The sequence below is a fragment of the Salmo salar genome, chromosome 02, assembly GCF_965601325.2.
Source record: "Salmo salar chromosome 02, fSalSal1, whole genome shotgun sequence".
Taxonomy (NCBI): Eukaryota; Metazoa; Chordata; class Actinopteri; order Salmoniformes; family Salmonidae; genus Salmo; species Salmo salar.
This window is the reverse complement of record NC_138292.1, coordinates 19,578,675-19,594,276: the sequence shown is the minus strand read 5'-3', so window position 1 is coordinate 19,594,276 and position 15,602 is coordinate 19,578,675. Positions and strand designations below refer to the sequence as shown.

Genomic DNA, 15,602 nt, shown 5'->3' with positions numbered 1-15,602 from the left:
GGCCAGCAGAGACAGGGGGTGGGGCGACAGGGCCTGGGCTCGCTGCAGCAGGGGGATCTGGGATTGGAACAACAACAGGGAAGTGGTGTTGTGAGTACATACATCCCTATTCATCCATGACTGCATGGCCATGCACGACTCCAACTCATTCATCAGTGGTAGGCCTGTTACCCGGCTACCGTCAGACATTCGAAGACATTACAGGTGTATCAAAGCCAAGACAGGGAGACAAAAAAACTGCTTCTAATACCAGGCCATCAGACTGTTGAACAGCCATCACTAGCTGTCTACAAGGTGATGCACACTCACTGACACCGCATACTGTCCCATGTTATAGAGACATTGAACCACTAGTCACTTCCTGTTTCACACTGTATTTAAATACTGTATCCCGACATAGATAAATTATTCTGCATTATTGAAGGTCCCCAAGAACACAGTGGCCTCCATCATTCTTAAATGAAAGACGTTTGGAACCACCAAGACTCTTCCTAGAGCTGGCCGCCCGGCCAAACTCCACTTCACAATAACAGCACTTACAGTTGACCAGAACAGCTCTAGCAGGGCAGAAATGTGACAAGCTGACTTGTTGGAAAGGTGGCATCCTATGACTGTGCCACGTTAAAAGTTACTGAGCTCTTCAGTATGGGCCATTCTTTGCCAATGTTTGTCTATGGAAATTGAATTGCTGTGTGCTCGATTTTATACACCTGTCACAACGGTGTGGCTGAAATAGCCAAATCCACTAATTTCAAGTGGTGTCCACATACTTCTGGCCATGTAGTGTACCACTGCTGTAAATCCCATTCTTAGTTTAGCTTGTGGTGTACATACTGTATGGATTTCATTTGGATACTGCTACAGTGCTGTTTAGGGTGTTCATTTGATTCGGACGTTCTTCATTTCGTGTCTTTTTTTTTTCTTCTTTTAATTGTTTGACATCTGACTGCAGTGTTTGGAGCCAGTAACATAAGCATTTCGCTGCACCGCTGTAACACCTGCTAAACTGTTTACGTGACCAATAAACTTTAATTTGATATGTTTACAATCTAACAAGTCAAAGAACAGAAAGTCTCTCTGTTTCCAGCTCTATCTAAACCACCTTCATGTTAGTGTCTTCTGGTGTTAAGGTAAAGTTGTCCAGGTTGTAATCTCCAGGTGAGTCGGCGTAGGTGTACAGATGGGTTGAGAAGTCACAGCTGGCAATGGGCACCCGCACCACACTGTACCCAATACCGGGAACACAAAGCAACAGCAGTATACACACTTAACTCAGCCTTTATTTGACCAGGTTTGTCCCATTGACATAAAAGGTCTTACTCAAATAAAATAGGCAGGACTATTCTAGTAATTATGATTATAGCTATGGCCCTTACTGACACCCTGACCTCTCACCCTGAGCAGAGAAGTACTGTCGTAGTAGCTGGTCCTGTGTTCTGGGGGACAGAGACAGGATGTTGATGGCAGCTGAGTCTGTCATGGCTCCTCCAAACCCTCTGATCCTCTGGTACTTCTGGTTGGGAACCACAGTCAGCCTGAGAACTGGGAGGGAGAGAAGGGGGTGGTCAGTACAGGTCCTGAAGGGTAACAGTGTGTGCAGGCTTTTGTCTTTTTTTGTTTCTCACCCATGGGCTAGTGGGGGTTGTTGTTTTCAGCCCAGGCTATTCTCACCTGCTCCAGTGCTGTTGTTCTGTACCTGTCCCTGTCCTCTCTGCAGCCTGCTGCCAGCCTTACTGCTGGTGAAGGACAGGAACTGCCCCAGTGCAGGTAGTGTGTCCGACCCAATACTGTCACAGTGGGTGGAGTTACACTCACACACCACCGAGCCATGGCCAAAGTTACGGGCCACACACTCATCACTGCCTGGGGAGAAAACACACACAGGGTTATAGAGGGTCGTTTATAAGGGAAATGAGGAGAAGGGAAGCTATGGGTCTTGGGTCATCAGCGTCAATAAATGACATGACTGACAGTGGTAAATATGCTGATTTAAACAATGCAGTTCAGAAACGTGTCATAAAGCTGTATGTGTTAAGTAGTTATAAACATGGTCATGGCTGGTTCTACATTTAATTCGACTAGTTAGTTAGTTCCCATGTGAAAGTGGCCATACATAACATACTGTACCTCTGGATCGTGTTGCTACTCCAATGAACAAAGCGAGAGGGATGAGTGCTGTTGACAATGGCATTCTATCTGTAGAGAGAGCAGAGAATAACAGCAGCATGCTGACAGGTGCTGTAGCCTACTAGCCCCTGGTCATGACTCTCAGTTCCATTACATACATACGGAGTAACGTATGGCTCCTTTAGTCCATTAGCTAGTGTCATTTTAATCCGCAACTGTAACATTCACTGTCACCAGTGCGCATCAGAGGTTCGTTCTTACTTAGTTTTTATCAGGATCTTTGACATGTCATAAAGTGCACGTCAAGTATTGAGTCACATGTCCAACTGATCGATTTTCTCTGCTATGTCCGGATTGTCCAAAATTGTATGGACCTCGATAGTCATATGACAAGCGCACTGTGGTACGTCACTTCGATGTAAATTGTAGTTTACCGCTAGGGGTCGCCAGTGACAAATACAAGGTTGGGAACATTGCCCACCATAGTATTGTAACCAATGTGTAACAAGCCTGCAAAGCCTGAAATTCACGTAGCTAGTTAACTAGCATAAACAGTTCGGGACGATCATTTCCATGAAATAATCAAGTTGTGGTTTATTTGGATGAATATAGTAGCCACCAACCTGGACCCAACGCACACAGGCGCTACTCAAAGTGACTGGCCCAGCGCGCCCCAGACAGCGTCGTCACATACAGAAACTCATTTGCATAACACTGTGTGATAGACTGAGAGATATTCAAACGTATACACACGTTAGTTTACGTTACCCATGTAAATATAATCCATGGATTCTATTTCTGACATTAACTTAGACTGAAACACATCATTTAACTGACTAAACATAAAACAATATATATGTAACCCACTGAGACATTGTACAGTGACCACACAGATAGAACAATAACCTAGTGTGGGTTAGTTATTGACATTTTTTTTTTTAACCAGGTAAGCTAGTTGAGAACAAGTTCTCATTTACAACTGCTACCTGGCCAAGATAAAGCAAAGCAGTGCGACAAAAACAACAACACAGAGTTACACATGGAATAAACAAGCTTACAGTCAATAACACAATAGAAAAAAGAAAGTCTATATACAGTGTGTACAAATGGCGTGAGGAGTTAAGGCAATACATAGGCCATAGTAGCGAAGTAATTACAATTTAGCAAATTAACACTGGAGTGATAGATGAGCAGATGATGATGTGCAAGTAGTGATACTGGTGTGGAAAAGAGCAGAAAGGTTCATTAAAACGATATGGTGATTAGGTAGGTAGATTGGGGGCTATTTACAGATGGACTATGTACAGCTGCAGCGATCGGTTAGCTGCTCAGATAGCTGATGTTTAAAGTTAGTGAGGGAAATAAAAGTCTCCAGCTTCAGCATTTTTTGCAATTCGTTCCAGTTACTGGCAGCAGAGAACTGGAAGGAAAGGCGACCAAAGCAGGTGCTGGCTTTGGGGATGACCAGTGAGATATACCTGCTGGAGCATGTGCTACGGGTGGGTGTTGTTATCGTGACCAGTGAGCTGAGGTAAGGCAAAGCTTTACCTAGCATAGACTTATAGATGACCTGGAGCCAGTGGGTCTGGCGACTAGAGCATACAGGTCACAGTGGTGGTTGGTATAAGGGGCTTTGGTAACAAAAACGGATGGCACTGTGATAGACTGCATTATGAAAATCTTTGTCAATGCTTTCTGAATGTATATGGTTACCAGTGTTAAAAACCAAACCCTCTTGCCAAGCGGGCTTCCTAACTGTTAATATATAGTTCAGTGCTCCTAACAGTTCTTTGGGGTCCACCCCCTGACCTGCTGCAATTGACTCAGGTGCTTGACACTTTCTCTTGTAGGTGCACAGGGCATCTCAGTGTTTACGTCCGTTTGTGATGTATATGTCTCTGTGTCTTTGACTAGCTTTCAGTCCTGACAGTGTCCAGTTCCCTTTCAGCTGACACATCAACATCCCTTGGAGCCCACAGTTTACCATTTTCCTCCACCCTTCTCCTGAAGGGTAACCTAGGCAACACTGGTTTATTGTGCTCTGAAACAACCCCAAAGTAAGGTTTGAGTATAAGTAAGGTTATAGTGTACGATGGAATAATAAGGCCCATTCCACTGTACTACAGTACTTCATACAGCACATCTGACCGTTGTTTCTGCAATTTAAAAGTAAGCTGACAACCTCTTCTTCTGGTATTCACTAAGCCACACCCATTCATTATCCTCATACCTGGGGGTGTCATCTTTAGATCAAACACTGTGGCCCTCCAGGATATCTCTCTCTTGCTCTAATCATGTCGACTATCTCCTAGCAAATCCTTTTCAAACTTTGTGTAATGAAGAAATACAGAGAAAACTTCTCGTGGTGCTCATTAGCCACTCAACATTACATAAGGACATGGCAAAAAAATTGAAGATTCATCCAGAGTTGTTTGGATGGAAGCAGTGGCTAGCAGCTGTATTGAGGTAGCTAACGTTAGCTAGTTAGGACGTATCTTTGTTGATGTTTGATGTCAGACCGATGCTGAATTTGATTCTGAACGTAAAATACACTTTACACTTTAAAAGTAAATGCTAAAGTCCTGTGGTCTTTAGTGCACTAAGAGCTAAATATAGGGGAAGTAACTAGCCTATAAACTGATCATAACCCAAATGTTAGAAAGTTTGTGTGGCTCAAAACTCATTTCTTGCATTGGTGCATTCAATTTGTAGTGTAGTGGTTTTGATGCATATTCGTTTTATGTACATATCTTATTTTTGCCCTACCAATATTTACATGTTAAAATCACCACTGTCAAGCCATAACACCCCATTCTTCACATGTAATGCCTCCCCACAGTTGTTTGAATGGCTTGAATTTCGTCTGTTTGCATTTCAACAGGGCGCTCTGCTCTACCCTCTTTTTTCAATTTCTTTAACTGGAAGACCACTGGGTCTCTATCCTGTGCTTCCAAAAGGAAAGCTGCATTTGTTTGAACTAACTGGCTTGTTTGAGCTCTGACTGCAGGCTCAATAGCGACACCCTGAGGCTTGATGACGATGGCTCTCAGATTGACAGTAAACTACCGTGGGTCGGCTGTGTCTACAGGTCATTACCTTAGTCCCTTCCCTTAACCCTAATAGCCCAGATCTAAAGACACCAAAGAGCTGGAGTTTAGACTGGGACTGGACATAAAATAACTTTAATCAGGGCGTAGAGACACCGTCTGAGACAGAGTGGCGATGACCACCCCGCCACACTGAGGAAAGAGAGGGACAGAGAGAGACCCATATACTGTAGGGGCGTTGGTGTAAATGACAATCAAATATTTATTTTGGACCTTTATTTTAACAAGAAGTCCCATTGAGACCAAGGTCTCTTTTGCAAGGGAGCCCTGCATCTCACAATTACACAACAAATGACACATAGGAAATACACCAGAAAATAAATATACAAGGAACACACTCATGAAAAACAATCACATTCCTCAGCAGAGGTCCTCATTAAACACTGAAATGCCCAAAAGGCACCAATACATCCATTTCTAGGGAACTCTGAAAACTGTTCCATACTGTACATGGGGTGGAAAGAAACAGATGGAATTTCCAGAGTTAACTTGTTAGGGCTAGGGGGCAGTATTTACACGGCCGGATAAAAAACGTACCCGATTTAATCTGAGTATTACTACTGCCCAGAAACTAGAATATGCATATAATTATGGGCTTTGGATAGAAAACACCCTAAAGATTCTAAAACTGTTTGAATGGTGTCTGTGAGTATAACAGAACTCATATGGCAGGCAAAAACCTGAGAAGATTCTGTACAGGAAGTGCCCTCTCTGACCATTCCTTAGGCTTCTTGACTCTTTTTATTGAAAACTTAGGATCTTTGCTGTAACGTGACACTTCCTACGGCTCCCATAGGCTCTCAGAACCCGGGAAAAAGCTGAATGACGTCTTTGCAGCCCCTGGCTGAAAAACATTAGCGCCTTTGGTAAGTGGTCTATCAGAGGACAATGAGACTGAGGCGCGTGCACGAGGCGACCCCATGTTTTTATTTTCTCTCTCTTTGAGCTAAAACACAGATTCCCGGTCGGAATATTATCGCTTTTTTACGAGAAAAATGGCATAAAAATGGATTTTAAACAGCGGTTGACATGCTTCGAAGTACGGTAATGGAATATTTAGAAATTTTTTGTCACGAAACGCGTCGGGCGCGTCACCCTTCTTTACACTTCGGATAGTGTCTTGAACGCACAAACAAAACAGAGGATATTTGAACATAACTATGGATTATTTTGAACCAAACCAACATTTGTTATTGAAGTAGAAGTCCTGGGAGTGCATTCTGACGAAGAACAGCAAAGGTAATAACATTTTTCTTATAGTAAATCTGACTTTGGTGAGGGCTAAACTTGGTGGGTGTCTAAATAGCTAGCCCTGTGATGCCGGGCTATCTACTTAGAATATTGCAAAATGTGCTTTCACCCAAAAGCTATTTTAAAATCGGACATAGCGAGTGCATAAAGGAGTTCTGTATCTATAATTCTTAAAATAATTGTTATGTTTTTTGTGAACGTTTATCGTGAGTAATTTAGTAAGTTCACCGGAAGTGTTCGGTGGGAATGCTAGTTCTGAACGTCACATGCTAATGTAAAAAGCTCGTTTTTGATATAAATATGAACTTGATTGAACAAAACATGCATGTATTGTATAACATAATGTCCTAGGAGTGTCATCTGATGAAGATCATCAAAGGTTAGTGCTGCATTTAGCTGTGGTTTTGGTTTTTGTGACATTATATGCTAGCTTGAAAAATGGGTGTCTGATTATTTCTGGCTGGGTACTCTGCTGACATAATCTAATGTTTTGCTTTCGTTGTAAAGCCTTTTCGAAATCGGACAATGTGGTTAGATTAACGAGAGTCTTGTCTTTAAAATGGTGTAAAATAGTCATATGTTTGAGAAATTGAAGTTATAGCATTTTTGAGGTATTTGTATTTCGCGCCACGGGATTCCACTGGCTGTTGACTAGGGTGGGACGCAAATGTCCCACCTAGCCCAGAGAGGTTAACTGGGCAAAGTTTAGATATCAGTACGGGAACCGTAGCTTCTCCCCCAGACGCCTCATGTTTCAGTGTTACAGGAGCGGATAGCCTCTCCATGCACTGATGTCCCGTTGCTGATCGTACAATGATTTTCTCCCCTGATGACGCAATCCCCCTGGGGGCATCCTCATTACATATGGCTGTTCTACAAGCACCAGTATCACATAGGAACTTAATTTTCTTTCCAATACTGTAAGAGTTAAAAACGGTTTCTGTTCCTGTGCCAAGGCCAGATCCACATTAGCTAATTCAAACACTTCACATTCAAAATCTAAGTTATTTGACATACTCAGTTTTAAATCTAGTTCTCCATCGTCACTGTCAGGCCCTCCATACCAGTTTGTCCAGTCAGTCTCGTTCTCTGTCATAGGGTCCTTCTCTAGTCAGGATTCATCGTCTTCGTCCTCTGAATGAGGTTTTGGGCGTCTTTCCCTTTTTATCTACCTTACACTTTGGTTTTTGTTTACAATCGCGGTGATTATGTCCCGTCCTACCACAATGCTCACATGGGGCCTTACACTCTCTAGCAAAATGCCCATCTTTCTGACAATTGTAACATTTTCTAGTTCCCCCCTTTGACGTTCCTTTTCCGTCTGGTCTAGTCCTGTCCTCTCTTTCTCTTCCTCCCATGACCTTGTCTTCTAAAACTGACATTGGAAATGCATCTTTCCTGTTCTCTTTCTTCCTCCTTTCTGTCTGTGCATGCTGTTCATGGTGGACAGCATATCTTTTTACCTCCGCCAGGGTAGCTAATCCCCATCCTACCAAATTTTTCCTCACCTCCTTACTTACTTCAGGATGCATCCCTGTCAAAAAGGCTATCTTTAATTGCTGATGATAAGGGGTGTTTTGGTCTCCCCCGTGGGGAGGTTCTGGTGTGCCACTGTTGGCGTTAAATACATCCTTTAACCGTTCTAGGTACTGGCTGACCGTCTCACTATCTCCGTCTGCATTCAGTTATCTTGGAGAAATCGGCATGTCGGTGATAATGTACCGTCAGATTAGCGCATAATTCCGTGATTTTAGCTCTAAAAGGATCCCCTGGCCCCTCGGTCCACTGAATGACGTTCCCGTCCTGCCCCGTGGGCACCCACGCCCCACGCACGGCGAACCAATCCTTACCTACAATGGTTCTGACTGCTCTCTCTATCTCCCCTGTGTCTAATCTAAAACTGGACGCTAGCCCGTTCAAATCTCTCTCAAATCCAGCCATTCCTGTCTTAGGGTGGGGAATCCCTTCCACTGCCTTCTCTATATCTCTCTGTGTCCAGGGCCTGTAGACCCGAACAGTAGGTTCGTTATCCCCCACCCCAGCTTGGGGATTGGGTAGTTCTATCAGGGGATACTGCTCTTCTCTCTCCCCACTGTCTTCTTCCCCACTATAATACTGAAACTCCCTCCTTGGTTTTAGTCTATTCCTTTCTCCTGTGTCTGATGTTCTCCTGAGTAGTCCTGATCGGTTCTGCCTTGGAGAATGTGCTTGATACTTTCCCTTCCACAACATTTCTCTATCTTTTACTGTTTGAGCCTCGGCCCATGCCCTTTCCAACTCTACTTTCCTCGATGCTGCAACAATCAGTTCCTGTTCTTTCTCCCTCTCTATTTTTCTATTTCTCTCATTCTCTCTCTCTCTCTCTCTACCTCTTCACCACCCACGCCTCGATCATAAGCTGGGGGAGGTTCAACCCGGGGCGGCAACTGCACTCTCCTCTGAACCACCACCACCTCATCATCGGGATTTCCCCTCCACGCTTGGTCTACCAGCGATGGGTATAGGTTTTGACCCCCACCCCCACCCGATTGGCTTATTCTTTCGGCTGGAGGAGCGGAGGGTAGTGTTTCTTGGCTCTCTATGACTTCCTTTTTCTTCTCTCCTTCCACCCTCTTTCTGGCTTCTGAAAGCCAGACCCTAGCTGTGTTCAAACCTTGTTTTTTCGGCTTGTTCTCATCTCTCCCACATTCCTTATGCATCCGTTTAATCATAGACTCCAGTTTATCTACGTCCAGGCGACCCTCAAACCCATATTTCTTCCTCCATTTTGGGCCATAATCTACATTCCGTTTATCTTTTAGCTCCATATATCTCTTATCGCCTGTGAGTTCTCCACGCCCCTTAGACCCTTTACTTCCCATTTTAACCTGGTTTTGTTCTATTACGACTACTAATTTGGATCTATGATTATCTTACCTTGTTTTATTTAATTACACTCTGTTAATTTGGATCTACAATTAGTTTACCTTGTTCCGTTTAATTTAATGCTCTTGCCTCTCCTCCTTTTTGGACTTTATTTCAGTGTTGTCTTTTGAATCGGATCTATGGTTAATTCACTCTTGTTAATTGACCATCGGAGTTATCTTGTTCGCATAGGACGGTAATTCTATCTCTCAAAACCTATTTTATATCCTCTCCTCTCCTCAATTTAGGATTTTATTTACGTATGTCTCTTGACTCGGATCTATGGCTAATTTACCACTCGTTAATTAACCCTTTAAGTTATCCTATTTGCACAAAATCACCGTCCTATCTCACAGCACCTATTTTATATCCCTTCTTAATAACCTCTCGGCCACTTCACAAAGAAAACACTGACCTCAATTATTAAGCTAGTTTAATTTATGGTAGTGCACATGTACCTCAGGTCTTTGCGGACCTGCGCCCTTATCGATTTTGTTAATACACAAAATAAAAACACCTTAGTGAATCTGTTTAGAATAACTAAGCTCTTATTATTGATAAATTCCAAGTATTTAGAACATCAAATCCAAGATACCTTAAATTATTCCCCCAAATTCGTGAATAAAGATTTACTGATCTTCGTCTTGTAGGCTGGGAAAAGCAATGTTGGTTGGATTCCGTCACCGTCTCTGTCGACCTTAGATATATGCCGGCCTGTTATGGAACCCCAACGTCAGGGGTCAGGTCTTTAATTTACGGGTCAAAGACCCGCCCGTGCACGGTTTTCGGCGTGTCACCTTTGGACGACAGGGGCAGGTATTGAAATCCGGCTCGAAGGACCAAATTATTATGAGAATTTTGTTCCCAATGTTCATAAACTGAACTTCAATTAAACTACTCAGTCTGCACCCCAGAGTTTGTAAGGTTCTGGTTAAATGACACAGACGGAGGCCCAGCCTACAATAGTCAACCAAGTTTATTCACGAGAGCTCTGAATATCATACAATGTACACAGCCTTTTATACCTAACATTTGGTCATATCATATGTCATACCCCTTACAGATGCCCCCTCCTCTTCTTTAACACTGTGTAAATAAGCACACAAGTCTTCTCCATCACATACATTGCTTATCATATCCTGCCCCATGTTACATAATCTACTGTAAGCCTAAAGGTTTCTCCCCTCCCAGGGTGGGGAGACCTTCTTCCTGTTATTAGTTTCACAGTGGTCACAAGTTGTCTGTTAACAGTTCCCCTTTTTCCTTGAATGTCTTGCTTACATTGCTAAATCCTTAAGCTTAAACTTTTCCTACACACACACACACATTAGTACCTTCATCTTATAATCACTCGGTTATACATTTTCAGGGTGAAATCATTTAGTCAAACCTTTAATCATAACATTTTCATTACAGGTTCTTAGAAGAGAAGTGCACTGAACCAATCATGTTGCAAGACTGGATCCCAGACTAATAAAGGGCACGTTGACGCTGGACTCACCATGTCCACCAGCTCTCCTAGTGGCCGACCCTCCTCAGTGCTCTCTCTCTCTTAGTCCACACATACCGCTGCCTCAACTTGATCTAAAACAACAACACAAGGAGAGATACACTAGTCACACATACAGCACACCTCAAGTTTCCATACATACCTTACTTCTAATGTCTTATGTTAGGATTAGGGGAGGGAAAGCTGATCCAAGATCTGTTCCTGCAGGCAACATGTACCTGGCGCCCACTATCAGTCTGAGGAGGAGGAGCTACCTTGGAGAGAGAGTTTTCATTGGTGGATCTGTAGGTGTGTAGCCAGTTGGAGGCATGAACTGGCTGGTCGAAGCGGGAAGCGTGGTAGGAGGAGGGCAGCAGTTCCTTACAGTTCTTCACCTACAGGTGGGCTATAGAGAGGAGATTATTATCACAATCATTATTATCATCATTCTTTTGTCTGTCTGTGTGTATGCCGTCTCGGTGTGTGTGTGTGTAGTACTAGCCATCCCTGTGTGGAGCAGTAGTGGACAGTATGACAGAGAGACATGGTCTTCCCACTGCCCTTCACCCCATCTACACAACCAGTCAAGGTCAACACCAACACAATACAACACAATACAGGTAGACAACACTGGTCAGACAGGTATGGGGATGACTGTGTGTATATTAAATGTGTAAAGGTACATTGAGGTGTGATCAGGTGTATTAGGTAGGGTAGGATACAGAGTAGGTAGCGCAGGGTGGGCTTGCTGTAGTCGGCTCTCTTCAGGTGAGATATCAGCTCCAGAGCTCGCTGCCTCACCATCACACAGCCCTCATTAAATGTCTTCACCTGGACACGGGTACAGACAGTCAGTCGTACTGTAACACACACACACTAACACATTTTGGACACGGACAGGTTAAGGTGTGTATACTGTATGATCCATAACATATTATTTAGCCCAGGTTTAGGTGTGATTACTGCATGTTACCTGACATGGTATTTAGCCCAGGTCTTGTGCACCTTGCCCCCAGGTTAACCTTTTATTTAACCAGGTTAGTCTTGTTTTAAGGGGAGACCTGGACTCAAGAGAGACATGGACTCAAGTAAGACCTGGACACAAGACTCAAGATAGACATGGACTCAAGAGAGACATGGACTCAAGTAAGACCTGGACACAAGGCTCGAGAGAGACCTGGACACAAGGCTCGAGAGAGAGACCTGGACACAAGGCTCGAGAGAGAGAGACCTGGACACATGGCTCGAGAGAGACCTGGACACAAGGCTCGAGAGAGAGACCTGGACACATGGCTCGAGAGAGAGACCTGGACACAAGGCTCGAGAGAGAGAGACCTGGACACAAGGCTCGAGAGAGAGACCTGGACACAAGGCTCGAGAGAGAGACCTGGACACATGGCTCGAGAGAGACCTGGACACAAGGCTCGAGAGAGAGACCTGGACACAAGGCTCGAGAGAGAGACCTGGACACAAGGCTCGAGAGAGAGACCTGGACACATGGCTCGAGAGAGACCTGGACACAAGGCTCGAGAGAGAGACCTGGACACAAGGCTCGAGAGAGAAACCTGGACACATGGCTCGAGAGAGACCTGGACACATGGCTCGAGAGAGAGACCTGGACACATGGCTCGAGAGAGACCTGGACACATGGCTCGAGAGAGACCTGGACACATGGCTCGAGAGAGACCTGGACGCATGGCTCGAGAGAGACCTGGGCGCATGGCTCGAGAGAGACCTGGGCGCATGGCTCGAGAGAGACCTGGGCGCATGGCTCGAGAGAGAGTGAGACCTGGGCGCATGGCTCGAGAGAGACCTGGACACAAGGCCCGAGAGAGACCTGCCCCCTGTCTCTGCTGGCCAATTCCTGGAGCGCCCCTGCATGGTTGCAGACCAAAAGTGCTCTCACTGGGAAGGTCTCTCTGAAGGGTTAAATAAAATAAATTGTATGGTGTGAACCCAGTGGAAAATGTAGTACTACTCCTGCATGCCATCAGATTTTATGGGTGAATCTCATTCAAATGTTTTATTTGTCAACAACATAAAGTGACATCGTATTGATCAGAGTGATGAGTCCTGTTCATTTGATTGACGGTTGTATGGAGTGGTTCTGGCTTTATTAAGTGTTTAACAGTTTGCATATCTCTCTGAAAAGAGTATATTCAAAATGTCTCCACTGGTCACAATGGATTGAGCGATGAACACTTAGCTTCAACACAAATCCCTCAACCAGTTTCTTGGCCACTGTTTCTGCTTCCTGATTAGGTATGGCGTTAGCACTCTTTTTTTTGTAAGAGGCAATGTACAACCATGTCCCTGTTGGAGAACCCTCTGAAAAAAGTTCCAGATAGAACTATTTTCGGATCATATCGAACCCGTTTTGATTCCACATAGAACATCATATTATTTTGGGTGTAGCGAAATGCTTGTGCGTCTAGTTCTAACAGTGTAGCAATATCTAACAAGCAATATCTAACAATTTCACAACATATACCCAATACACACAAATCTTAGTAAAGGAATGGAATTAAGAATAGATAAATATATGGACGAGCAATGTCAGAGCGGCATAGACAGTAGAATACAGTATATACGTACGAGATGAGTAATGTAAGATACAGTTGAAGTCGGAAATTTACATACACCTTAGCCAAATACATTTAAACTCAGTTTTTCACAATCCCTGACATTTAATCCTAGTAAAAATTCCCTGTTTTAGGTCAGTTAGGATCACCACTTTATTTTAAAAATGTGAAATGTCAGAATAACAGTAGAGAGAACGATTTATTTCAGATTTTATTTCTTTCATCACATTCCCAGTGGGTCAGAAGTTTGCATACACTCAATTAGTATTTGGTAGCGTTGCCTTTAAATTGTTTCACTTGGGTCAAGTGTTTCGGGTAGCCTTCCACAACCTTCCCACAGTAAGTTTGGTGAATTTTGGCCCATTCCTCCTGACAGAGCTGGTGTAACTGAGTCAGGTTTGTAGGCCTCCTTGCTCGCACACGCTTTTTCAGTTCTGCCCACAAATGTTCTAAAGGATTGAGGTCAGGGCTTTGTGATGGCCACTCCAATACCCTGACTTTGTTGTCCTTAAGCCATTTTGCCACAACTTCGGAAGTATGCTTGGGGTCATTGTTCATTTGGAAGACCCATTTGCGACCAAGTTTTAACTTCCTGACTGCTGTCTTGAAATGTTGCTTCAATTTATCCACATAATTTTCCTTCCTCGTGATGCCATCTATTTTGTGAAGTGCACCAGTCCCTCCTGCAGCAAAGCACCCCCACAACATGATGCTACCATCCCCATGCTTCACGATTGGCATGGTGTTCTTTGGCTTGCAAGCCTCCCCCTTTTTCCTCCAAGCATAACGATGGTCATTATGGCCAAACAGTTCTATTTTTGTTTGATCAGACCAGAGAACATTTCTCCAAAAAGTACGATCTTTGTCCCCATGGGCAGTTGCAAACCGTAGTCTGGATTTTTTTATGGCGGTTTTGGAGCAGTGGCTTCTTCCTTGCTGAGCTGCCTTTCAGGTTATGTCGATATAGGACTCGTTTTACTGTGGACTTTTGTACCTGTTTCCTCCAGCATCTTCACAAGGTCCTTTGCTGTTGTTCTGGGATTGATTTGCACTTTTCGCACCAAAGTACGTTCATCTCTAGGAGACACAACACGTCTCCTTCCTGAGCGGTATGGCAGCTGCGTGGTCTCATGGTGTTGATCCTTTTGTACTATTGTTTGTACAGATGAACGTGGTACCTTCAGGCGTTTAGAAATTGTTCCCAAGGATGAACCAGACTTGTGGAGGTCTACAATTTTTTTTCTGAGGTCTTGGCTGATTTCTTTTGATTGTCCCATGATGTCAAGCAAAGAGGCACTGAATTTGAAGGTAGGCCTTGAAATACATCCACACGTACACCTCCAATTGACTCAAACAATGTCAATTAGCCTATCAGAAACTTCTAAAGCCATGACATCATTTTCTGGAATTTTCCAAGCTGTTTAAAGGCACAGTCAACTTAGTGTATGTAAACTTCTGACCACTGGAATTGTGATACAGTGAATTATAAGTGAAATAATCTGTCTGTAAACGATTGTTGGAAAAATGACTTGTCATGCACAAAGTAGATGTCCTAACCGACTTGCCAAAACTATAGTTTGTTAACAAGAAATTTGTGGAGTGGTTGAAAAACAAGTTTTAATGACTCCAACCTAAGTCTATGTAAACTTCCAACTTCAACTGTATGTAAATATTATTAAAGTGACTAGTGTTCCATTTATTAAAGTGGCCAATGATTTCACACTTTGAGATATCAGCTGATGTAAGAAGGGCTATATAAATACATTTAATATACACAATGTCTGTGTATATTTAAATGCAGCAGCCTCTCTGTGCTAGTGATGGCTGTTTAACAGTCTGATGGCCTTGAGATAGAAGCTGTTTTTCAGTATCTCGGTCCCAGCTTTGATGCACATGTACTGACTTCGCCTTATGGATGATAACGGGGTGAACAGGCAGTGGCTCAGTTGGTTGTTGCCCTTGATGATCTTTTTGGCCTTCCTGTGACATCTGGTGCTGTAGGTGTCCTGGAGGGCAGGTAGTTTGTGGTTGTGTGGTTGTGGGCGGTGCAGTTGCCGTACCAGGCGGTGATACAGCCCGACATGATGCTCTTAATTGTGCATCTGCAAAGGTTTGAGAGGGTTCTAGGTGACAAGTCATATT

At 43.7% G+C, this 15,602-nt stretch overlaps 1 protein-coding gene across 1 annotated transcript; it reads right to left on the bottom strand.

Moving 5' to 3' along the window:
- Positions 1-929: 929 nt before the first annotated feature.
- LOC100196392 (glucosylceramidase beta) lies at positions 930-10,975 on the bottom strand. The gene is made up of 5 exons (NM_001141421.2): positions 10,891-10,975; positions 2,128-2,196; positions 1,672-1,863; positions 1,396-1,542; positions 930-1,223 (listed from the first exon to the last, which is right to left on the bottom strand). Exons 2-5 carry the CDS (start codon positions 2,189-2,191, stop codon positions 1,126-1,128), a joined length of 501 nt encoding a protein of 166 aa, NP_001134893.1. The 5' UTR covers positions 2,192-2,196; positions 10,891-10,975; the 3' UTR covers positions 930-1,125.
- Between the last annotated feature and the right edge of the window lie 4,627 nt (positions 10,976-15,602).